This window comes from Ceratotherium simum, chromosome 7, assembly GCF_057802395.1.
Source record: "Ceratotherium simum simum isolate JZ-2026a chromosome 7, ASM5780239v1, whole genome shotgun sequence".
NCBI classification, from domain to species: Eukaryota; Metazoa; Chordata; class Mammalia; order Perissodactyla; family Rhinocerotidae; genus Ceratotherium; species Ceratotherium simum.
In genome coordinates, this window is record NC_141906.1 from 71,189,287 (window position 1) to 71,215,111 (window position 25,825).

The window sequence follows — 25,825 nt, forward strand, 5'->3', positions numbered from 1 at the left end:
ATCTTCACTCAAAAACCCTCTGTACCCTCTGTTGGGTTTGGCTGTCACAGCTTATAGGACTTACAACCTGGTTCTCTTGCCTCCTCCTCAGCCTGTGTAAGCCAAAGGAAAAGTGGTGTCTCCATCCTTGGGCACTGGTGCTGAGGGCAGAGAGTGGTCTGGAGAGTTACTGGAGGATCCACTGGACTGGGGTTGATGGGGAGGTGAAAACACAGCTGGGACAGTGACCGTTTCCCAGCTTGGGTGTTCATCTTCCCTGATAAATGATAAATATAGTAGGATTTAAACCATTTGGGCAAGGTGCTCACCCATTATCAGATAGTGCCTAGAAGTCACGAGTGGATCACCCATGTTCCCCAGGAGAAGGGATGGTGTCGGCAGGGATGGTCACAGAGCTCCCAGGAAGTCCAGGAGATCTGGGCAGAAACCTGGGAGATGAGCAGAAGTCAGCTGAGATTCTGCTCTCTTTCTGCCTGGGGCTTCTCCTTCTAGAGGATGCCTGTTCCCATGCTTTGCACGTAGGACTCATTGCCTGTTTCATGCACCTGTCAGCTCCCTGCCCCCTAGGAATTCCCTCCTCTGGAAGAGAAAGTCTGCCAGAGGGCTGCGGAGGACCACCTGTCCTGCAAGCTGGCCCCAGGTGGCTGAGTTACTCTGCTCCAGGACATGTGTGGGAGGGGGGCTCAGCCCTCCCCAGCCCTGACCCTGAGGTGTCAGTGTGCCTGGCTGCCTCTCAGAGTTCTTGGTTTTTAAAGCAGGGCCTCAGTTTGGTCAACTCTCTGGGGGAGTGGGAGGTCAGAAGACAGGGCCATCGTGGCCTACTTTGGCTTCCTCACCCGGAACAAGTGACAAAATGCCATTTGACTCACAAGAATGCCAGCTTTACAACTGATAATGCCTCTTTCACACAGGAGCAAGGTTCCACTGACCTCTCTGGAGAGAATATGGGCATGATTTGCTTTCTCGGCAGAAGCAAGGGGCTTGTACTGAACTACTGATGCTCTCTGACTCCTTCGCTTGTGACTTGTGGCATAAACAGCCACATGGCCACCTAAGGTGGAACAGACACCAGAGTGCAGCCATGGGGCTGAGGGAACCTCCCCAGCCAACTCTGAGGTCATGTCCATAACCCGGGGCTCATTACCCAGGGCACTAGCAAATGGAGCTGAGCACTTCAGAATGCTGGCCTCCCCCTGGGGATCACTCACCCCCTGGCCTCGTCTGGGGGTTGGTCGTGAGAAACAACTTCAACAGAGTGTAAGATCCCAGGCAGGAGCAAGGAAAGCAAGTCTGGAAGATAGAGGGACACCTGGCACTTACAGATCACAAATAGGGAAGGTGGCCAAATGATTTCATATTCAGGCTGAGGTTCTGTCTCTACATTTCTCTGTATCTCACATTCATCTAGTCCTTTACAGATTATTAATCACCAGTGACGTATTATCTTATTTGATCTCACAACTCTCTGAAGATAGGCAGAGCAGACATTATCCCTGTTTATTAGACAGGTAAACGAGCTCAGAGGAGGTGTGAGGCTTTTCCCCAAGGTGTCACAGGTGGAAATGGACAAAGCCAGAACTAAAACCAGATCACCTTACTGGTCATCTGGCATATGGATGCGCCACTGAGTCCGTGGATGCCCCTGTCACGTCACTCCTGGGAGGCAGCCCACAGGAGTTCTTGGGCACCGTGGCAAAGAGGACAAGGGGACTTCCTGCTCTTGAAAATCCACTTGGACGCTGCCGGCTGCTGAATCCTGTGGCGAACGCTGTGCCTTAGTTAGCAATGTCTTTGTGATGAGGAAAGCCTCATTAATTCAGACTCCACTGATTCAGAATTTGTGATTATCCAACCCAAATTGTGCTTACATATATCTTTGAACCCCCATAAACAAATGGATTGGGATGCAGATCCATACTGCTGACCAGATGGTAGAAGGCTTATTAACCTACTTAAGTGAACAAACTGGTTTTAATGACTTTAGTGTGTATGCTGCCTGAGTTGCAAAACTATTCTAATTTTAAATGAGTTCAATCTACCCAATAAAACAACCTCCTATTCTGAAATAGCATGACCATTGTGAGAGTGTTTTGTGGTTCCAACTTCTTAGCAGTTCAAAGATGCTTTGCACCAGTTAGTCTTAAAGAGTTTCTGCTGTTGCAATTTGTAGAACTGGTTTTAAAATATGGGATTATCAATGTGTTACTTGGCAAGTTATTTTGCTTCTCTGGGTTTCCTCATCTGTAAAATTGGGATAAGAATTTTGCCTCCCTGAGTTGTAGGGAGTGTGTGAGATAGCGTGTGTGGCTCATGGCAGATCCTCTGTGCGTGGCAGTGCTCATCTGAAGGTTGGCTGCATCAGGAGGAGACAGAGGGTGCCATTCCTGCTCTAGCCCTGAGCAGAGCCCCCAGAGCTGGCACCCTTAGCTCGTGCACTAGCTCATTTCTCACAGTCTCCCAAACTATTCATGCGTGTGGACACACCTCTTTTGAGTAATAGCCCGATAATCACCTCCTTTAGGAAATAAGGGAAAAAACCCAACTGTCTTCTAGGCAACCCTCACAAATACTATTCATTTTCGTTGATATCATATGCCATGCCTTTCTTTTCCCCCACTAAGTGGAGAGCACCTTTAGAAGAAGGACACCTAGTCTCTCTTATGTCGCAGCATTGGGCTCTTGGGATTGGGGGCTAAGACTCCTGGGAGTGCCTGGGGAATGATTACTTCCCGGTCTTTTCCTACCTAGGTGGGCATTCACACTGATCATCATCTCATCCTACACGGCCAACCTGGCAGCCTTCCTGACCGTGCAGCGCATGGACGTGCCCATTGAGTCGGTGGATGACCTGGCCGACCAGACTGCCATTGAGTATGGCACAATCCACGGAGGCTCCAGCATGACCTTCTTCCAAGTAAAGCCATTTGGTTGTTCACCAACACCGGGAAGTGGACAGAAGAAAGTTGAGATGTTTGTCCACTGGAGATAAAAACATCTCTTCTCGTCCCATTATTTCTTTTGAACATCTAGTTTAGAAGTTCACGGGGGGCTCATTTTTGTTCTGCTCCACAAAATACCCCTGGGATGAGGTCTCCAAAGCACTTTGGGTTAATATCAGCCTGTCCCAAATTATTGCACATGAATGATTAGGGGTACTTGAGATGATTTTAGGTACAATGTAGCAGAACTATTTTTTAATTGCAATAGTTTCATATTTATTTTAATGAGTATTAGAAAAAAATTTATGCAGTGAATCTAACTTGTACTTTTATTTATATTACTGCATAGGATGAGGCTAATGTATGCATTTAATTTTTTTAAGTGAGTTAAATTTTATAGATAGTACTTAGAAAAGGAAGATTAGAATAATATACAAATGAGTGAAGAGTAAGGAACACTAGATTGAGATGAACGGATGAGTATCAGATCAGGACCCTATTGGTTTCTTTGCGAGTCCCTTGCAAGAATTGGGAGAAGGCCCTGCCACGATGGTGTGTGAGCTAACAGACCAAGGGACTGATCCCCAAGACTGACAGATCTGGGCCAGATAGAGGAGTAGTTTTCATTGCTTCAGGATCTCTAGGGAAGCAGATTTCCCCTGAGTTAAGAGGTGTCTAAACAACTTACTCCCCAAGAAGTTCTTTTTCATATGAAACAAGTCCAAGGCCTTCAGTTTTGTGTTTTCCATGCAAGAAACTTGTCTGATAGTGGGAATTCTGGGAAAAGAACACAAGGAAGGAGGAATGGGAAAAGTTGGCACAGGGACCAGCAAAGGCATCGTACAAACACAGGGTTTGGATAGACCCCCAGGATTCACACAGTTTTGTTATTATTTGTAAAGTAGAAGCCAGCATTGGATATGTGATTGATAAATTGGTTTATGGTTGATAGAAAAGAGTTGCCACTGTTCCTTCAGATGGTGTCTCTTTAGAAGTCCTGAGTGAGCCTGAGTTCACTGCCCCCAACCTGAAGGACAATGAAGGACACAACCAGAATTTCCATTCTTACTTCTATCAGAACGTGGAGGTTGGCAATGGAAGACCTCTTTAGGGTAGATGAGGTGAAACCAATTATCAAATCAGTAGGCAGAGTTTACACTGCTGTAGGTCCTTGTTCCTTCTTTGTCTTTCTGTAAAAGCTGTCCAAGGCGCCACTCCCTCCTCCTGCTGTCATGCAATGGCAGTTGAGAGACAGGGAAAAAGTCATTGAATATAATGAGGGGACTGAGTAGCAGAAGGGCCAGGATTTTAAGGCTCACTTTGATTCCTTCCTTTTTTAAGCCAGTTTTTCTTTTTTCTTTTCCCATTCCTCCTTCCTTTTGTTCTTTTCCCAGAATTCCCGCTATCAGACCTACCAACGCATGTGGAATTACATGTATTCCAAGCAGCCGAGTGTGTTTGTGAAGAGCACGGAGGAGGGAATCGCCAGGGTGTTGAATTCCAACTACGCCTTCCTTCTGGAGTCCACCATGAATGAGTACTATCGGCAGCGAAACTGCAACCTCACTCAGATTGGGGGCCTGCTGGACACCAAGGGCTATGGGATTGGCATGCCAGTCGGTATGCAGGAGAGGAACAGCCTCCTTGGGTAGCTTCATCCAAGCAGGGTCAGAGTAGCTAGAACCACTGAATGCAGCACTGAATGCAACAACCCCTGTTTCTAGAAGCAGTTTAACAATGACTTTAGGTGGGCATTCTCTAGGTTTAAAAAAAATGCAAACTCACATACTTCCACCAATCAGTGATCAGTTTTCAATCCTTAATTATTGAAGGGCTAGTTGATTAGTTATTAATTAATTATTAAAGGCACATTGATGCCCTTGGTGAATTCTTTAGGCTTTTGTTCTCCCCTCTTCTGCTTCCTGCCCTTTGGCCATTTCTCTGTTGATTGACATCTCTACTAGCAGTGGAAGAAGGAGATGGTAAAACCCAAATGAATTAATTTTGCTATTTTTGTCCCTGGTGACAGGTTTACTGCAAAAGGGAACTGACATGATTAGATGAAATGGCTTTCAATTCATTTATGGTTCTCACTGATCCGTCTACTCCGAGTCAGCGTAGGTCACTGAGAATGGGCAGTAAAGCTCTGGTATTCAGCTTACTGACTATATGTCATCCAGTTTGTTATGGGAGGGTAGAGATGTTTGGCTTCCAGAAAGGTTTCCCAGCTGTGCTTTCTGAAAGATGTTCATGCTTCAGGCCTTCCCATGCTGGTAGTACCTCCATCAGAAGATGAGGGGGAACATGTTTAGCTGCTTCCTGTGATTGTGGAGGGGAATCTGAAAATGTTCTCAGGTGGTTCAGACATGCATTCGTCCCTCACACACCATGGAGAGCCACGTTGTATAAGGCTGTCCTCATCCAAGGCTGTCCTCATACAAGGTGTACAAGACAGCGCAGGAAGAAGCAGGAATTGAGGCCATCAGACCATGTGGGGACATTGACATATAGCATGCGCATCTTTGCTGTTATCTTACACATTCCTTCTCTTGATCTTTACCTAACTCGAACTCTGTAAATTATAGCCTTCAGTTATATCTGTGACGTGTAAAGAGCATGAGTTTGGAGTCAGGCAGACCTGGGAATGCACCCTGGTTACTGGCTGTGGGACCTTGGATAGGTTTTTTAACCTCTTTGAGTATCACGTATCTCATTTGTAAAATTAGGTTTCTAATACCTATCAACTCCCACCTAGCCTGTTTGGGGGAACATAGGTGCCCTCCCCGTCTTTTCCATAGTTGTCTATGTTATTTGATAAAAGCAGATGACTTCTTAAAGACTGGTCAGAAACCAAGCCAATGAACTTAGACAATAATATGGTTCATCCTTGATCTCTATTACAATCTGACGCAAGCAGTTTTGTAAATCAGAGGCCTCTCTCAGGGCACTCATAAACCTGCATACCCTTCACTTACCACCATATTTCATTGATGCCCATTAATACCACAGATCCTGGGCCCCTTTGAGAAATTAATTGGCTGACATCTTGTTTCAAGATGGTGGAGTGAACTACAGAATGAACTTAAGGTGCACCTTGATAACACTCTAGCAATTTAACAAATTTAACTGAAATGTCAGATGCTTCAAAAATCTTCATGGAACAAACCTATAGAGAGTTGACATAAAGCAGACTGACTCTAGAAATTTTCATCAGTAACCAAGGAAAAAGGGAAGGAAATACATTTGTCCTGTATCTGAGATGTTGCTATTTTCACTTGTGTTACCTCACTTAATCATCCCACCTGCAAGGTAGATGTAGTCCTTCCCATTCTAAAGGATAGGACTGAGATTCAGAGCCAATAAGTTACTTGTCCAAGGTCACAGAATAAGTAGAGAAGCTGAGCTTGAGCCTGGGATGCCTGTCTCCAAATCTAGTTCTTCGCTTACCAGACCGTGTTGCCAGTGGGTCCCACCAGCTTGGGAGGACAGGATAGGTGGGGAAGGGGAGCTGTGGGTTAGCCCAGGTTCTCAGATCAGGCTGGCAAGAGCGTTGCACAGTCCACTGATGAGACAGAAGTTAGGTCCAGCTGAGGTTATGTCCAAGAAAGACAAGCATGTGTGTCATTCTTAAGTGGGAGGTAAGGGCATACCTATAGAATAGTCAATGTAGTTGGACCCAGGAAAATTAAGAGAAATAGAATAAGGAATGAGATGGAAAATTCGGTGGTTTAGGAGCTAAGTGGGCAAACATGGAGTAAACGGAATAATCCTTTCATGGGGCCCCTGGTGGGCTGTTGGGATTGGGTTGAAAATGCCTCGAAAATTGCTTGAAATGCCTTGCTGGGCTGGACCATTCTCCCTAAACCTGGAATGTTCCGTAGTCTTACCACCTAACACCATCTGTTAGTTCACGTAGCCATTCACTGTCGGTGTGGATTAAGGACCTACTATATATGAGGTGCTATTGATGTTCCCCCAAATCAGTTACACAGACCCATTTGGTGCTGCAGGCTTGGGGTTTGCATGCCCAAGCATAGTTGTATCTATAGTAGGGAAAGTTCTATCTATGCAGTCATGGGCTGTCAGAGTCCAAAGAGATCTGGGAGCTGATCTAGTTCCTTGCCTGTCAAAATACATTCCATGGCCCCACAGCAGGGCATCACCTTGGAGCTTGTTAGAAATGCCGAATCTCAGGCCCCACCCCAGACCCACTGAAACAGAGTCTGTAGGTCAACAAGATCCCCAGGTGATTCCTATGCACATTAAAGTTTGAGAGCATGGGCCGGCCCCGTGGCTTAGCGGTTAAGTGCACGCGCTCTGCTACTGGCGGCCCCGGGTTCGTATCCCGGGCGTGCACCAACGCACCGCTTCTCTGGCCATGCTGAGGCCGCGTCCCACATACAGCAACTAGAAGGATACAACTATCTACTGGGGCTTTGGGGAAAAAAAAAAAGGAGGAGGAGGATTAGCAATAGATGTTAGCTCAGAGCTGGTCTTCCTCAGCAAAAAGAGGAAGATTAGCACGGATATTAGCTCAGGGCTGATCTTCCTCACAAAAAAAAAAAATTTGAAAGCACAAGCCTATTTGTTCCAACCTTCTGCCTGAATCTTTGAGGCATCTGTCCACATCAGGCCTTGACAGAGTTTGGGCAAGAAACCTGGGCAGTTTAGTTGATATCCAGCCTCTTGGCAACTTTTTCTTAATGATCTCAGGGTTCAGCCTGTGCTGGGGCTTTCCACAGTTTCATTTAAGCCTGTTTTTGTGATTAAACCTAAATTCCAGAACCAAAGCTCCTTGACCATATTTCATTAGAAAAATTTGAAAAGAATTGCACTGAACAGAAGCCTTCTGTTTTGAAGAGGCAGGGAGGAGTGGTGTGAAGGGGTGATGGATGGCCAGTGGGTTCTGGGGCACTCAGCAGGCAGCTCTGAGGGCTGGGGATGCCCTGTGACAGGATTCCCCACACAGAGGGAGGAGAGGAGGCTTCTGTCACACTTTGGGGTGGCTCTTCTCTCATTGGTGGCTGCTCTGGGTAAACAATTGTCAGGTGTAATGTAATGAGAGTTACAAGTGCATGAAAAATTAATTTAAGTAAAGTAGAGAATAGACAACTGACTGACTGAGAGGTTTATGTCAGAAGATTTCCCTCCTTGGCCTCCTGGAAGCGGATGGGAAACTACAACCAGCTTCCCGCATGTCAGTGGGCAGGTCGGTTAACGTCGATAGAAAGCGGTGGTGTCTAGGTGAAGAGGTGGGGTGGCACCGCTGCCTGGAAAGCTGTCACTTGACCCACACTGGGGTCTTGGCCATGGGCTGGACTTGCCAGTCAGTGTGGAGAGAAGGAAAGTCGAAATTCCTGAGTGCCCCGCATGAAACCAGAATTCCCTCCTCTCCATGGAAGTTCTCAGAATGAGCAAAGTGGGGAGCAGTGCTCCTGCGGGGACCCCTGCCACATCTGCCACTTCCCTCTTGATGTTAAGTGGGCAGAGTGGCGGGGAGGTTTACCAGGAACGGGAGCAGAGTGATGCATAAGAGAGCACTCACATCCCGTGTTCTGGGCTCTCCTGTGACCCCGCAGGCTCAGTTTTCCGGGATGAGTTTGATCTGGCCATTCTCCAGCTGCAGGAGAACAACCGCCTGGAAATTCTGAAGCGCAAATGGTGGGAAGGGGGCAAGTGCCCCAAGGAGGAAGATCACAGAGCCAAAGGTAAGGACGGTCAGGGCTTCCCCCTCCTGCCCTAAAGGACCGAAGCAGCTTGTTTCTGGTGCCTGATTCCAGGTAATAACTTCTAGGACCCAATGAGACTAAGCCTTAAAGGAACCTCGGGCTAGGCTTGGACTGGCTGGGGGTCAGTCCTGTCCCAGAGTCTTGGCGTATTGTAGGTATCCAGTGCCCGCCTGGCGCACAAGTCCTCGAGACCCCACTTTCACCATGTCTCCTGAATCTGGCCACCTCCTCCCACCTGCACCACCACTTCCACCCTGGCCCAAGCCCATCACCTCACAACAGTCTGGTCTCCTTTCCCATTCCTGCCTCTCTACAGTGTAGTCTCTACCAGTAACAAGAGTGATTCTTTTTAAGATGCAAACAAGATTGCAGCATTCCCTGCACAAACCTTCCAGTGGCTTCCCATCTCACTCGGAATGAAATTCAAGCTTTCTGTGGCCTCAAGGCCCTATCTGGTCTGTTTCTCCCTCAAACTCCCCCCTTTACTCTCTGTTCCCCAAGCCTCCCAGCCAGCTCCCACCTCTGGAACCATGCACTGTTCCCTCCTCCTGGCCTCCCTGAGGGAGCGCCCTCAGAGAGGTCTTCTTTTCCCACCCCACGCCTCTCTCCCATCACCTGAACTCTGCTTTATTTTTCTTTCCAGACCTCATCATTGCCTGATATTATATTTTCTAATTGTTTATTTGTTTACTTTCCACCTCTTCTACTAGAATGTAAGTTTCACGAGGTCAGAATTTGTCTTCCTCATGGGGCTGTGCACAGGGGCTGGCTCATGGATATTTTATTGAATGCATGAATGAATGAATGAATGAATGTTAAGTCAGTCTGGATGGAAAGAAGTCACTGACTGACATGTGGAGTTGAGGAGTGTTGAGAGTCCCTGAGCACCCAGGATTTTCTGTCGGGGGAACACATATCCTGCTTCGCCCAGGGTCATCCCAGATTACATCTGTTATAGATCAGTTAATGCCTATTGGTTATTTTTAGAACCTCCATTCATTCTCAAAATGTCCTGGTTTGGACAGTAAATCATATGATCACCCTAGTAATCTACTGCAGCCTTGCTAAAATATGCAACAAATTTACCTATGCACGCTCTCCCCTAGGAAGGCAGCCGAGGAGTAAAATGAATGATACCACATACTTCCCTCTCTGCTCAGCATGAATGATTATCCGTGATGAGACAATGAATGAATGGCTTTGTGTCTAAGTGTCTCTATGAGGATCTCTGTCCTCAGAGGTCTCAGGAATATGGACCTATGGGACAAGCCCTTTGTACTTTAGAGGAAATGCTGCCCCTTCCCTCCCAGGAACCCAGTGAGGCCACACACTTCTTGACTCTCCACTCCCTAAAGCTCAAGTGTGGAGGAGACTAACTCTATTCAGAGAAAAAAACAACTGAGGGAGGTACAGAGTAAAGTATCAGGAAACTTCTGTGGATTTGACAGAATGAACTAGAGGTTGAACATGCCCAGGACCTGGATAGGGAGGGAGGGTAGAGGGGGTCATTGTAGGCAGGGGCTGCAGAGGCAGACATTAGTGCAGTGGCAGGGCTGTGAGCAGGGACCATAGGTGGTACAGGTGGAGCAGAGAAAGATTCCCATGGGGAGAGCTGCCCTTGGTAGAGGGTTTGTACTGGGGAAGGTGTGGGTGGCAAAATGCTCCTCACCACCCCCTCCCCATAAAAAGACACGTGGTTTGAAAGCAATGTAAATCTGACTAGATCTGGAACACTCAAAATAAAATGAGATCATCGATGGCCAGCCCTGTGGCGTATTGGTTAAGTGCAGTACGCTCCGCTTTGGCAGCCTAGGTTGATGGCTTCAGATCCTGGGCACGGATCTACACCACTCGTCAGCCATGCTGTGGCAGTGACCCACATACAAAATCGAGGAAAACTGGCACAGATGTTAGCTCAGGGTGAATCTTCCTCAGCAAAAAGAAACAAAAGAGAGAGAGAGAGATTATTGATAATTTAATGTATGTTAATATTGTTCTGTGATAACAATGAACTTCACAGTGGTGGGAAGAGTGCCATCTTACCAAGGAGATGGAGGGAAACAGTAGTGGCTTTGATCTGGAGTAATCTAGAGTAGAAACAGAGAGGTAGACCTGGGACCCAGAGCAGAGGGACCTTGGGTCCTTCCTCTGACTGATAAGTGAAATAGGAGAATTATCCAGGTATCTGTGTCCCCTCTACCCCACCTCCCCACGGTGGGTTGAGTGCCTTCTATGACATTGGACGGAGCACTCAATACACCACATGCAACTCTTGGTCTCCTCTGCCTGGTTGATGGCACCTTAGATGTGGAACCAGTATAATTTGTTTCTAAGTCCCTAGCCTCCCCTACAGAGCCTGGAACATTGTAGATACTCAATAAATGTTTGTGGGATGTGTGATTAAAGCTACTGACTGATAGCTGTCAAAAGCTACCAATTACTGTGTTTGCCTGGGCCCCACTAAAGTGACTAATGGAACTGTGCTTTAATTACTTCCTGAGTAGCCTTCACACCCAGAGCCCTCCACTCAGTCGGCTTGTTCCTGCCTCTGAACGGCTGGCTGAACCTATGCGGTGACACAGAGACACTGTAGCTGAGGGAGGCTGGAGCAAAATGGGAGGTGGCCAAGAGCAAGGGCTCAGAGCAGTGCAGGGAAGCCCACCGACTCCTGCATGGCCCCACCAGCCCCAGGCTACAGCACTAGCCCACCGCAAGTGTCCCTCCTCCCCTCCTTCCTGCTAGTTGCGGTCCCAGCTCCCCTCTCCTTTGTAAACCTGATCCCGTTTGATCTCTTAGAGCCCGTTTCCCCTTGAGACTCACTGCTGAGTCGCTCCCATTGCTCCAGGTTTCCCTTTCATCCCTGACCCCTAAGCCCAGCCACAGGTCTTTCCCTTTGTGCACGTATTTATTTATTTGGTTTATTTATGTATGCCACTAGTCCTATAGAGAAAGAGTTAGAGGGCAGTAAAATTGGCAAGTACGGGGATGATGACACAGGATCTGGATTCCTTACAGTTTTCACGCAGGGACCTCGATTTAGATCCTCTCTCTCCCATTCTAGATATCGCCCAAAGTCCAATGGAGTCCCCACCCCCACCACCCAAGAATGCAGTTCATCAAACTTTTACCTTCCTGCATTTCTGTTTGTTCTATTGATAGCCACTAGGATGGTTCTCTTCCCTGAGGCAGTTTTGATAGGGCTCAAGATCATGGGCATTGGGTCAAATGGACTCCACTCCATAGATGGCCTTGTTATATACACTGTGAAATATCTCTGAGCCTCAGTTTCCTCCTCTGGAAAGTAGAGATGATAATAATAATGCTACTTCCCAGGGCTATTGTGAAGAATGAATGAGATACATTATGCTAAACACGCAGCAAAGCTCCCAACACAAAGGAAATCAGCACTAATTTTATTCCAAAATCTGGGCCTAAAGGAGCTATTAAGTCACAATGAGAGGTCTGAGTAGTGTCTGTAGCCACAAGTATGCCTGCCCATCCTGTGCTCCTCAAGGCTAGATAGCTCTTCTAAAATCAACACTTAGGGCATTTATTTTGTGTCTGTTGATATTTGTCCCCATTGACTATGAAAAACTCAAGGGCAGGGACTGTGTCTTATTTATTTTTGTAGCCCACTGACCAGCATATCTTCTGACATCAGTATTTGATGAAAGGATGAACAATGATTGAATGAATGAATGAATGGGTGATCATCTCAAGGACTTCCAGACTGGTACTACTCCCTATGTCTGTTTCCTCCCAAACAGGAACCAGGACGCCCCAGGTGTTAGCATGGAAAGTGTTCACATAGCCCCCATTGCATCCAACAAATATTGTAAACCATTGCATATCAGGCACTGTACTAGGCTCTGAGATTATAGAAAGGAATAAGACATGGCCCTGCCCTCAAGAGGTTTAGAACCTAGAGAGAAGCACAAATAGTTTCTATGACAGTTGCACTGTAGGAATGCTTTAACAGAGCTATAAAGAAAGGGTTATGAAGCCCAGAGGAGGAAGAGATTAATTCTGAGCAGTGGTCAGGGAAGGCTTTACAGAGACATTTGGCCTGGCCCTTGAAGCATCCATTAGGAGTCACTGCTTTAGGAATGTGTGGAGCACAGTTCTTGCACTCAGAAATTGGTTTGAGTAAGTAGGATGAGGTTGGAGTTAAAGGGCATTGAAAACTGAATAAAGGCATTTGGACTGCAAACCAGTATGTCTCAGACTTTCCCATGGAAGGAATTAATAGCAGAGGAGACTGAGTGTGCACTCTTGGGGATCTGGAGATGTAGTCTAAAGCAGCCCACCATGCTTGGAATTTCCTTAAAGTCTTCTGTTTTATCCTAAAAACACACGTGAATTTTGCATCTTGCAACATATTATACACATGTTATTTAATGTAAAAATGGTTTTGCCACCTAAGCTCTAAGTAAAAATCAGGGTCCCGGGAAGATGCCCCATCAACATCCCAGAGCTTTCCATATGCCTTGGTACACCAATAGCACACTGGCCCAGGTTTGAGAGTATTGGCTGCAGACCTCAAAAGTTCTGGGGTAAGATGTGGCATGATGAAAGCAGGTGCTATGGGATGGGATTCTGAGCTCTCAGTGGCGTTCATGGTCCCAGGGGACAGTCATTGCCTTGGGAGAAACAAAGAGTCAAATTATTGGCTTTAAATTCCAAAAGAAGTTCTTATAACTCAGCAGAGACAATGTTTTTAGAAGTCAATGTTTTTGATTTGCTAGAAAAGTATTTTGGAATACGGAAGGCTAATACCAGAAGGAAGCTTGGCATAAAGCTGACACTAGATGTTGGAGAGTGAAAAAAGAATGGAAGAGCCAGGCCACCCAGTCTGCAAACCAGATAAAAAGATGCCCTGGCTCTACAGGGAGCTTCTGAGCAGGGAAGGATAGTTATATTGTTGAGGGTCCCTTAGAAGGAGCCTTGTACCCTACTGGGAGATGGAGAGTGGCAGTTAGAACTCCTAGATTAGTTGGGTATTCCAAGAGATAAAGAGATTTTTCTTGCTTCTGGAGTTTGGCAAGCCCCAGAAATATGTTATCATGCCATGGTGGAGTGGGGACTTAAGAGTTGGCACATGGGGACCCAGGGCAGAAAGGGCCTGGTGACAGGCCTGTGTTTTCCTGGGCCCCAGACAGGGATATTGGAAATCTGAGCGGAATCCAGCATTAAGACCAGACACCTAACTCCATCCCCATGATACCTAATCTCCTTCCCAACCTCAGACCTAAAATACATCCAGGAGTAAAGGGGGAACAGAGAAAACACTGCACTTAACTGAATTTAAACCTGAAATGACTGAGAAGTCTCTACATTTTTGGCAATTGAGTGGAAATGGGAGTTTGAGGTAGAAATTAGGTACATTTATAGAAAAATGATTATAATTTTTGCAGAGTGGTTGGCTTTGGAAACTCTTCCCCATTCCACAGAAGTTCAAGAAGCCTGTTGAGAGCAAAGTTCAGGGTAGATGGAGAAGGGAGACGGACAGGGAGATCAGGCTCCTGGGGAAGATGGAAAGGTGTGAACAAGAGGCTTCTCTCTACTCTGCACTTGGAGATCCAATGTTACCTGGCACGGAGATGAGAACTGAGCAGATGAAAAGGGAAAATTCAGTGGAAGTCATCCTGCCCGGGTTCCAAAAGCTTCAGAAGGTGCTAGGGTTCTATCAGCCAGCCAATGTTAACTTGCCTCTATGCAGTCTTCCTTTGGAACAAGAGAGTAAGCCGTATTGATAAGTGATAATGTCCAAGAGGAGGCTGTCTGGGAGATGCTATGCAAATCGCCATAAGAGCCAGGGCTTCGGCTCCCATCCCAGCCACAGCAGCTAATGCCAGTTTAATGTAGTGGCCCCATTTCTGCCATGGCTGAAGCCCAAACAAGTGTTACTCAGAGAGGCTAAAAGACTTCCTGACCAAGTGAAAGTCCACGTGACCTCCTCCAAGCCAAGCGAGAAGCACTAGCCTAGAACAAGAGGTGCCGTTGCTTGGTCTCTACCTGGAGAATTAGCCATCAGACTTACAGAATACAACTCACTGCTCAGGAGCCCCCCTCCTGTGGCAGAAGAACAGGACCAGCATGACCCAAGAGATCTCTTCCTTTGAGTCTTTACATGGTGACCAGGAATGTAGCCACAGGAACACTTTTTTCCCTTGTGTCTTAAATTGAACAAAGGGCAGTCGTTTTAATTTGCTTTCCAAAGCATTTCCTAGGCGATCTTTCTTCTCGTGATTTGAATCAGTTGGCCTTCACTTTTGCCCAAAGGAAGGAGACGAATATGGAACAGGCAGAGAGGGATGGAGGTGAAGGGAACTGTGAGGGGGTCCTCCTTTCAGAAACCTCTGAAGCTGAGAGTGGCTATAGGCACTTTGGTTTCAATTAGAATGTACCGACAATGTGTGGTGCCTAACATAATCCTTTTCTCCTTTGTTATCTTGCTAAAATGGGAAAAATTTCAGAGAAAAGGATTTGGTGCTACCCCACTTCTAGTTCAATATTACAGCTCAAACATCCCTGCCAAAATCCCAGAGAAGAATCCTAACATTGGAATGATGCCACCAATCCTGAGTCATTTTCCAGGTGTTACTTGGCTTCAGTGGGAACCAAAACATCATCCCTTCTCTTCGTCTCTCCCTATTTCTTTCCCTGCCAATAGCTCAGGGACCATCTACTTTCATACGCAGGTAAAAAATGCAATGGCAGACCATGTGGAAGACTGGAGAATTACAAAAAGAAGCAGGCTTCCTTCCAAGCTCTTTCATTTTCTTCTGCTTTTTCTTTTCAAAAACACTTATTTTATTTATTTTCTCACTCAACTCCTATAAAAAGAAATATCGCTAGCCGCTCACAGATGCCGGCATACTGATTCAGGGGGATTGGATTACCGAAGGCTTTGCAGAACAATTGCTAGACAAAAAGGTAGTCGGTAAATTCCAAGGAAATTAAATACCTTTATCTTGAAAAACACAAGCTCACAATCAGGCTTCAAAGCAACATAAATACACCACCAGGCTGTGAAAATCAGGGTCCCCTTTCAAGTATGGAAAAGAGGCCGGTGGCGTTGACTCACAAAATCCTTAGAGAGCAGGAAGTTTGCTGTCTGGCACAGTGGGAACGAAAGTGTGAGACATCTGAGCAAGAGAGGGGGCCAGTGATGACAGAGGGGGATTTCTGGAGACATTTCTCTCTCTTTCTTCTCAAGGGGCCCTGCCCAATTATCCTGGCTCTCTGTTTTCTTTGGAGAGAGCCAAGACTGGAAACCCAACTATGGGAGTTTAGACAGTGTCTCGGAGAGACGCTTGTACAGGAAGCCTCTCCCTAATCAACTCAGATTGGTTGCTGAGAGACAGAGAAAGTGCAGGGGGGTGCCAGAAAGCGTGGTCAGGAACAGAGGCGACTGGTGGCCCAGCGTGTCTGCATCACAGGAGGTCAACAGTTGTAAAGACTGCAGCCCGACTTTGTCTGGAAACTGAGCCAAGATTAAGTCAATACATCATCAATTCAAACATTGGATGTGACATTCTCAGGAGAGAAGGGGATTTTGTAAATGGAACTAATAGCCCACACATAAGACCCTCTTCCTGGGTCACTCTGGGGGACGGCCTCAGGAATGAATTCAGTCTTTGGGGTGCCAGGTTGAGTTCTGTAATCACGCCCCTGTAGCACGAGGGATGCCAAGTTTTGGGGAGAGGTGGTGTGGGGTAGGGGTCAGGGTTTCGGCTCCGGCTTCAGTCTGGATCTGGCACATCCCCTTGTCAGCCATGGGACCTTGGGCAGGTTACCTGACCCCAGTACCTTGGAGTCTTTGTCAGGAAAACGAAGGTAAGAGTGGTGCTGATTTCACAGGGCAACTGTTAGGATTGAATTAAAATGTTTAGTGTGGTAACTTTGCTCATGGTAAACACTCATAAAGGTCAGCTTTAGTTTTATGAAGAACATTAGGTGGGCAGTCAGATTTATCTAGATTTCACATCTTAGCTGTGAAAACGTGGGCAACTTAAGTTTTCTGAATTTCCGTTTCTTTATAAAATGCTGACAGTGGATCTTCTTTACAGTGTTTTTGATGACAATTGAATGGGATAAGTGAGGTGCTTGAGTTCATATTTTGAAAAATTGTGAAGTACCTCTCCCATAACTTGTGTTTTGAAATATTGCAAAATTTATCAGATGCCTCTCCCATCCCTCTTGTATTTTGTGTCCCTTTCCTTACTCTTCTTCCATCACTATCTCTAGAATCTACTAGGTCTTGTCAACGGATGTCACGGTGAATGCGAGAAGAAATGGTAAACTTACCATTTCACAGTCCTCAGCAGTGCAAACATGATGAATCACTTATATTTTCTGGGACGGTCATGCAGGTCAGCTCACACATGGGCACGTGAGGTTGCTGTTTACAAGCAATAAGTCTGTGGAGGTGGGACCATTTAATATATTTGCATGGATGTAGGTGAATGTGACTCTGAAATAGAAAGTGCTTGAAAGTCATACTGGTCAAAGGATCCATGATCTTGTCAAATGTTGTCAGTGTGAAACATTGCACAGAGCTTCAGCACCTGGCATAGGGCTCAGCTCATGGAAGCTCCTCCAGAAAGATGTGTTGACCGACTTCAAAGAACAAATATATATCCCTTGGTGGCATGGTGGCACCAGCCTCTCCCCTCTCTGCACCTGCCTCCATGGCTCCTGTGGCCTCTGCCTCGTTGCCTCTCAGGCTACAGCTACCCCTTCCTTGTTCAAAAGGAGCTTCCCTGCATCTCAGATGCAAATTTCCACAGTGCTACCTGAGATATGCAAGGGTTTTGAGGCCTGAGATATACGTGCACCCGAATCCAAGAAGTGATTATTTGCCGGTCAGAACTAGAGGCAGAGCAGGTGGGTGGGAGGAGATTCAGATCTGTTCAAGGGCACTCTCTTCCAGGTTCCCCTTCCCGTCTGTAGTTCTGGAGACAAAGGGGGTTATTCGTTTGCATTTGTCAACTATTTGTATTTGTGGGCAATCCGTGAGTGACAACAAAGTTAATATTTAATCAACCAGGAGTCTGCAGGGCGAGTTCGATTCTATTTCAGTCAATACAGTGTTATGGCAGGGGCATGGCTGAGGTTCAGAGACTCAAGTGTCAGGAGAAAATCTCAGTTTGAAAGCCATCTGTCTGCATGACTTCTGTGTGGTCCGTCTGAAGAAGGGAAGGGAGGGGTGATGAGATGCTCCCCCTTGCAGGTCCTGGGGCTTCTGTAGTACAGTGAGGGCCTTGTGGTCCAAGTGGAGGGAGTCCACATCAGAGGCTCCTCTGAGTAATGGCTGTGTGCTGTGGAAAGCATATGACTTCTAGGAGAATGATGATGACAGTGTTAAATGGAACGGCTGCACTCTCCTAACACTCGCTTCCCGCTCCCCGCTCCATCTGTTTCTCATCTCTGACTCTGCCAGCAATCTATTCTTGCTTCCACTTTCCAATAAGTTCCTAAAGGCACCAGTGGTATACAAAGCCTCGCTCCTGGGGGGAGGAGGCCACTCAGCCAGGAATCAGCACACTGGAGCCAACACCCATGATTAACATGCTGGCCCTCAAACTCAAGAAGCTGGGAAAGAAAGACTGTGCGGTGTTTCAGTGATTCATGGTTTCTACCAGCATTCTGTTAAAACCTCAGCTCCTCCAAGAAGGTTTCCCTGATCGAATCAAAATTATCCCAGCACAGATCACCTGTCTGTTTAGCACCGTCCCCCCTACCCCCACCTGTCTGGGACCCCGGTACATCAGTCCACATTGTGGATTATCCATGTCGGTGCTCGGTCCCACATTGGCCAGCCACTCAGGACAGTCTGGGCCATCTGCCTCTGTGACCAGGCTGGGAGCACTCAACGAGGACTGTCACACTTCACTATTGTTTTAAACATGAATTTAATTAGGAATGAATACATATTACAGTATGGATCCAAAGCTTTTGATAATGCCTGCTTCTATGTCTGGATATCTTTATCCTTTTTCTGTCTGCTCCTTCTTTCGACAAACATTTATTGGGCTCTTGTTATGGGCCAGGCCCCATGATTGTGGGGTTACAGAGTTGAACAACACATGGATCTTCCCCTCAAGGAACTCACAGTCTAGTGGGAAATCCAGCTATATAACATTAAACTGATGTATTATTTTATGCAATATTAGAGTGATACACAATGTATTATCAGTGAAACACAAAAGCAGTATAACTAACAGAGTCAGGTAAGATCAGAGAAGGCAGCCTGGAGGAAGTGACCCCTGAGCTAAGTCTCAAAGGACAGGTTGAGGTTAGCCAGGTGTGTGTCCGGGGGTGGGTGTGGTTCCAGGCAGACGTGCTAACAGGAGTAAGGGTACAGAAGGTAGGAGCTGCCTGATGTGTGCTGGGAACTGCAAACAGTTCTGTGTTACTAGAGGATGTGTCGCAGCTAGATTTTGCATTTCAGAAAGCACCCAGAAGGTAGAGTTGAGGAGGACACAGCTACAAGTGGGGAAATCATTCTGGAGGCTGCTGCAATAGTCCAGGCAAGAGACGGTGGGGGCCTGGACTAGGGAAGTGGTAGGAGAGATAGAGAGGAGGGTAAGAAATTGAAAAGTATTTAGGAGGTAAAATCAGCAGGATTTGGTGACAGCCAGTGCGTAGAAGAGTGGCAAGAGACCCAGTGCAGGAAGATGAGGACCAAGTGAGCAAAGGCGATTGAGAAGATTGGATGAGAGCAAAGAGCAATGGCTTTATAAAAAGCCAAGAAGTGGGTGTGGTTGACAATGTCACGTGCTACAAGAGGTCACTTAAGACCAAGACTGGAAAATTTCCAATAGGTTAGAAACAAAATGTTCATCGGTGCCCTTGGTGAGGGTGGTTTTGGTGGTGCAAGACAAAACTGCATGGGATGAGCCGTGAATAGGAAAAACAAAAGTGAATTCAGAACAGAATTATTTTCTCCTTCAGGTACCATAGATGGACTACCTACGGCCTAAAAGCTTTTCAAATGTCCAAAATTATGTTTGAGGTCTGAAAAAAATTATTAGCTTCAAAATGCAAAAAGAAAACTGCAAAATTAAATTAAGGCATGTTTAATTAAATATCTCCAAAATGTAACATTGTTTTGACTTCATTAATTTTTAATTCATAAAAACTTCATTACATTTAGAAACAATGTTGGGGTTAGATTTTTCCATTTTGCACACGTTCCCTTGTATGCACAATGATTGCTGAGAAATCTCAGCCAATTATAAATTAACTGTTTCTTGTCACTCAGTCACGTCAGAAGCAAAATTTTTAAAATGCATTTAACATAAGATGTGGGTGCATTTTCTTCTACTTGCTTTGATGTGAGATCAGTCCTCCAAATATAAGTGTTTTCAGGGCTTTAAAATGTCTTAAAATAGTTCTGGTGTAGACAACTGTTCAAAAAACTTGGCCAGGGAAGGAAGGAAAGAGAAGGAGTGTTCATTAGGCAGAGCTGGAAGGGGAAGGAGAGTTTTTTATTTTTCTTTATGAAGGGGGAAACCTGAGTGTGTGTATGTGCCGAGGGAAAGAGTCAGTGGGGAGGAAAAGATTGCGGAGGGCTGGGTGGTGACTGAGAGAGGCAGGCGGAGCAGCTAGAGCCCAGACAGCAGAATGGGACCCAGAGAGGGGACAGAACAGCTCCTGTGCAGAAAGACGAGGGGAGGTTGAGGCCCTTCAAGGGGATCCTAGTCTCTTTTCTATATCAGGCAGAGCTGTCCCAAAGTGATAGGAGAGTCTCATAGCACCACAGCAGTCACTTGGGGACTCATTTACCTGAACAGGTAGCATCTACCGTGGCACAGTTGTCACTTCCCCTTCAGTGGGGATCTCCATCCAGCCTTTCTCCACAAGCACTGCTGGAGAAACCAGTTTGTCCATGATGCTTAGGTGCACATCCCAATACCCCAGTTCTCACCACCCTTAAACTTGTGGCTGGAGCATCTGCCTGCATACCCCAGCTAATCCTTGGTGCATTTCTTCTTAAGTGTCCCTGTTGTCCCCCCATTCACATGGATCCTGATGTTGTCATGGTCAAAAACCTTCTGCCCAAATGGTCCCAGGTTAAAAGGCAGGTGTTCAAATGAACCCCAAGCACCTTCCTCCTGGAAGGTAGAAATTTACTCCAAACCTTCTGTGCCTTCCCTTTGAATTGAGTTTTTAACTTTGATTATTCAAAATAGAGGATCTCGTATTCACAGAGGTACTCAGGAGTTGCCTGTGTGGACCTGCAGACCAGAGTATATAGTGCATTTGATGCATTCGTTATGTGAGCCCTTGGAGCCACTGTAGCCGATTCTTTGTGTAGGCAGGCACTGCACTGCGCTGGTATTTTAAAGACAAGACAGAAAACAACAGACATCCACTTGAGGCTTTGTGAGAGGAAACCCAAGGCATCTTGAAATGGCTAGGTAGGGCTATTTTTTAGCTTTCGAAGGTGCAGAAGGTTGTATCAGATTTCTGCTCCTTCCCCGTGGCTCATCTGTTAGTGTTGTGTGAAGCTGGCTTTCCCTAACACTGACACGGCTCCATGTCCCATGACCGCACTACTGGTTGAACAGACACTCAACTGTGCAAGCGTTCTGAAAAAGCACAGATCATAAGCTACCCTCTTGGCATTTTCCCGGATAAAAGATGCTTTTTGATTTATGATTGTGGCCCCTGTTGAATCAGGGTTTCATGTGTTTATAACACTCCCCTCAAGTCTGAGTTTCTCTAATACCAAAGAAAGCATCCATTTACATGGCTAAACTCAATATTTGACACTGTGGAAATGAAACAACCATATAGTTCTACAAATGTTTATTGAGTATATACTATATGCCTGTATCGTGCTAGGCAATGAGGATACAACCAGAAACTATGCCTGACTTCAAGGAACTTACAGTCATATACAATGCTTCCAAAAATAAGTCAATTTGCAAACTAATTTTAGCCTTGGCTGGAAAAGAATCATCTGTGAAATGTGTTTAAAAATACAGATTCCAGGGGGCTGGCCCAGTGGCATAGCGGTTAAGTTCACGCGCTCCGCTTTGGTGGCCCTGGGGTTCGCGGGTTCGGATCCCGGGCGCGGACCAATGCACCGCTTATCGAGCCATGCTGTGGCAGCATCCCATTTAAAGTAGAGGAAGATGGGCACAGATGTTAGCCCAGGGCCAAACTTCCTCAGCAAAAAAAGAGGAGGATTGACAACAGATGTTAGCTCAGGGCTAATCTTCCTCAAAAAAAAAAAAAAAAAATATATATATATATATATATATATACAGATTCCTAGGCTCCATCTCCAGAGATATGGATTCAGTAGGTCTAGGGTGAGGACTAGAAATCAATATTTTTAAAAAGCTTCCCAGGTGGTCCTGATGGCAGCCAGGTTTGGGAACCACTGGTCTGCTGGGATAAAAAGTTTTACTTTCCAAATAAGTATTTTAGTAACATGTTGACAGACAGGTAGACATAATTTTTTCTATCCATAGTTTGGTTAAAACAATTGCTTTATATCAAGCAAACAATATTAGGATGATTGACTAAATTTTTAATGAAACTGCTAGAATTTACAGGGAATTTGGTATCACGTCTCTATAGGCTACATCAAATTTTCCCTGAGCCTTTTTCTTAAAATGACCCTCATCTCCCACCCCAGGCAGCCTTTTGGAGGGTTCTCGCCAGTCTCCTCCATTTGCAACTAGAGCCCCATCCCCTCTTTTACTTCAGCTATGCTGCATTTTTTTTCCCAAAAGAATAATTGTATCTCTTCAAGGAATATGTGTGTAAAGCATTTACAAGATTCAAGTTCTGGTCGTTTAAGTGACTTTCAGCATTTTTTGTAGAATGCTTATGTCTTCCAGCTCTTTTCACTATTTTTTGTTTGTTCTCACTTTCTTACAGGACTGGGAATGGAGAATATTGGTGGAATCTTTGTGGTTCTTATTTGTGGCTTAATTGTGGCCATTTTTATGGCTATGTTGGAGTTTTTATGGACTCTCCGACACTCAGAAGCTACTGAGGTAAACTTTTAAAGGGGTATGACCTATAGTGTTGGCAGACGGGGCCAAGTTCACAGGCTCTTGCACATACAAAAGTCATTTTAGGCAAAACCTGTGAAATCCCGCGAGAGGGTGGAGCGCCCACGGGACAGCGCAAAGGAAAGAGTCCCAGGGTCAAAGGCAGATCTGGGTCAATATGTCATCACTGACTAATTATGCAGCCACAGAAAGGGCACTTAACCTCTGGGCTTCAGATTCTTCTGTGAAACAGCCCAGCAAATAAATATGTGAAAAATGTCTTATGAACAATGAGGTCTTACACAACTATAATTTAAGATGCAGTATTGTAAAGAAAAACAGGCAAAAGTACCTGGTTACTAATGGAAATAATGACTTGAGTTCTTCCATCTTAAGTATGTTTTTGCCTTACAGGTAAAAAATTTTAGAGGTATTCCAATTCACATGAGCCCAAGAATTACATCTTCCTTCTCAGGGATTTTTAAAAAGTTTTTTAATTTTAATTTTATTTCCCAAACCTATGGCTTAGAAACTAGGTTAATATAAATTTCACACAGATCCAAGAGTCTGAGAAGAAGGAAGAAGCCTTTATCCCATGCTACCTCCATTCTACCTCCAAGACAGGGCACAAATCCTTACATGCTAATTGCATTATTTGGTTTTCAGAGTACATTAGCCTCTTTCTCAATCTCCCAACTCTGGATCTTCCTAAAACCTCCTTCCCTAATTGGCTCTGGAGAAGCAGCTCAGAACAGTACATAACTGCCCAGTGCCCTTCCAGCATGAGGGAGTCCAGCCTCGTATAGGCTTCCATACAACACTGCCTGCCAGTCCTTTTGCTCTTCTGTGCTCGGCCTCTTTCCCATTTCCCAGTAGGACTTCCACACCATCACCCACTCCTCATTCCCCTGTGCTCCTACATGCAAAGAGGTTAATTTTACCACCCACCTTATCAAGAAATGAGGAGTGACCGCCCCAAATTAAAACCTCCACTAAAAAATTTACCCCCAACTGTAGCCACACCTTCAGCTGCACAGATGTTCTGGTCATCCTTCCATCTCTGCCTTGATGCCATCTGTCCTCTACTCTGGGATTATCCTCTCTCTCCTCTTTCTTCTGCCTGCTCTCTCCTCCAAATCCAAACATATGCTCATGTTTATCCCATATTCCAAAATATTAGCAGTCTCACTATTACTCTTGCCCTATCCCTTCCCTCTTCCAAACCAAGGTCATCCGACTGCCTCAGTCTCCATTTCCTCACCTCCCATTGGGTCTTCAATCCAAGGTCTGGCTTCTCCCCACCTCTGCACTTAAAGGTCATTGCTAAAAGGTCTGATCCCTCCCAAAGAGAACCCATTGAGCCTTATTGGACCTCAGTGTGCTCCTTGACAAAGTGGACAGTTCCTTCCAGAAGCTTTCTCCTCCCTTGCCTTGCGTGGCACCAAGCCCCCTTGGTTCCCCTCCTACTGCTCTCTCCAGCTTTACTGGCTTTCTCCCATTGCCCACTTACATGGTAATGCTACTTACTTATTCCATAAGATCTAGTTCAAGTGTTCCTTTCCTTGTGAAACCTCCCCCAATTCTCCTGCCTTCTCCTCTGGACTAGTGGAAATGATCACTCCTCCTCCTTCCCACCATGTTGTAACCTGTGCATAGACCAGTGACACAGGGTATTGCAATGATTTTTGTATCAGTCTGGTTAATAGACATTGCTCTGCCTGCAAGTAATGACTGTGTCTTTTATCTCTATGTTTCCACTACAAAGCACAGGGCTTGATACATAGTTGACAGTCAAATAATATATGTTGTTCTATTCTTGTCACATGTAATAGGTTAGGCAGATGGTGGTGTTTTTGTTGTTATAATTATTATTAGAGGCACAGAGAAGTTAAGTGATTTGGCTAGAGTCTCTGCTGTTTAGTAACAACAGCAGGTCTAGAATCCAGGTCTCAAGTCCTAACTCAGGCCATACTCCATTAGGTGATACTACTTCTCTGTAGGTGCTGCAGGGGGAGGATCTGTGCACATTTGAGCTCCCAAGGGCTCACTCATGGTCTGGACGTACCTTGAAAAGTCCAGTGAGGAGTTAAAAGCACTTCCAATAGCTAAAATGAAGAGTAAAGTCTACGTTAGCTATTTGCTATGGTAGAACAACTGTCCTGTTGATAGAACTGGAAGACTGGAGGAAAGAACACAAAAGAACAAAAGGCTTCTTCTCCCATCATGGTCTGGGAAAGTGTCCTTTCCAGCACAGAGCAGAGAATTAAACAGAGTATGCATGCACTTTGGAGTAGGAAGGTTTAGGTTCAAATTCTTCGTCAGCTCTTTGTTAGCCAAGTAATTTGTAGCACGATATATAACTTCTCTGAGCCTCCATTTCCACATCTGCAAAATGGGTATAACAGTACTAGTAGTACAGATTCATGATTCTTCACCCACAATTCTAAAACCTAAAAACCTCAGAAAGTTCCAGGTTTTTGTAAGTTTGATGCAAATGCATTTGGCAACAAAAGTTGACTTGAACTTGTGTGAGGCTAATGTTTATGGACTTTATCTCAATCAGTGTGAACATACATACATTTTACTATGGAAATATTAATGTGTTTGAGTATAGGATCTGCCCCAGACCCCACTGGATGTGATACATAATATATTGTATGTGTATTGTATTACCTTCCTAAACTCCAAATTATTCTGAAACACAGCTGGACCCAAGAGTTTCATATTAAGAGACTGTGGACCTGTAGGAGTGGTGGTTGCTGTTTTTGTTGTTATAGTTATTATTAGAATGCATCCTCTCCAGCCATAGCCAGTTGATTAAAAGCAATGAGAATCTTTAGCCTGAGAACAGAATGTTCGCGAAGACATGGTAGCTTTTTCAAATACTTGAAAAACTGACATTTGGTAGAGGGGTTATTTATTTAGTCAGCTTCAATGTCCAAATTTAACCAGGATAATTTCAGGGAAGGGAATTAAGTCAATGGAAGGCAGCAGCTTTCAACAGAAATGTGCAAAAATGGTATGGGCTCTTTCCCAACGTAGTGAGGTCATTGTCTTTGAAGGTGTTCAAACAGAGACTGGGCAAGCAGCTGGCAGGGCTGTGAATATTACGGTATGGAGGTTTGAATATTAAATTGGG

General features: G+C 45.5%; 1 protein-coding gene across 1 annotated transcript in view; it reads left to right on the forward strand.

The window, feature by feature from the left end:
- GRIK4 (glutamate ionotropic receptor kainate type subunit 4) overlaps positions 1-25,825 on the forward strand; it is a 292,256-nt gene that overhangs the window by 265,892 nt on the left and 539 nt on the right. Inside the window, exons 15-18 of the mRNA XM_014785032.2 lie at positions 2,749-2,914; positions 4,334-4,559; positions 8,519-8,647; positions 22,571-22,689. Coding sequence (XP_014640518.2) covers positions 2,749-2,914; positions 4,334-4,559; positions 8,519-8,647; positions 22,571-22,689 — 640 coding nt within the window. The remainder of the gene's footprint in view (positions 1-2,748; positions 2,915-4,333; positions 4,560-8,518; positions 8,648-22,570; positions 22,690-25,825) is intronic.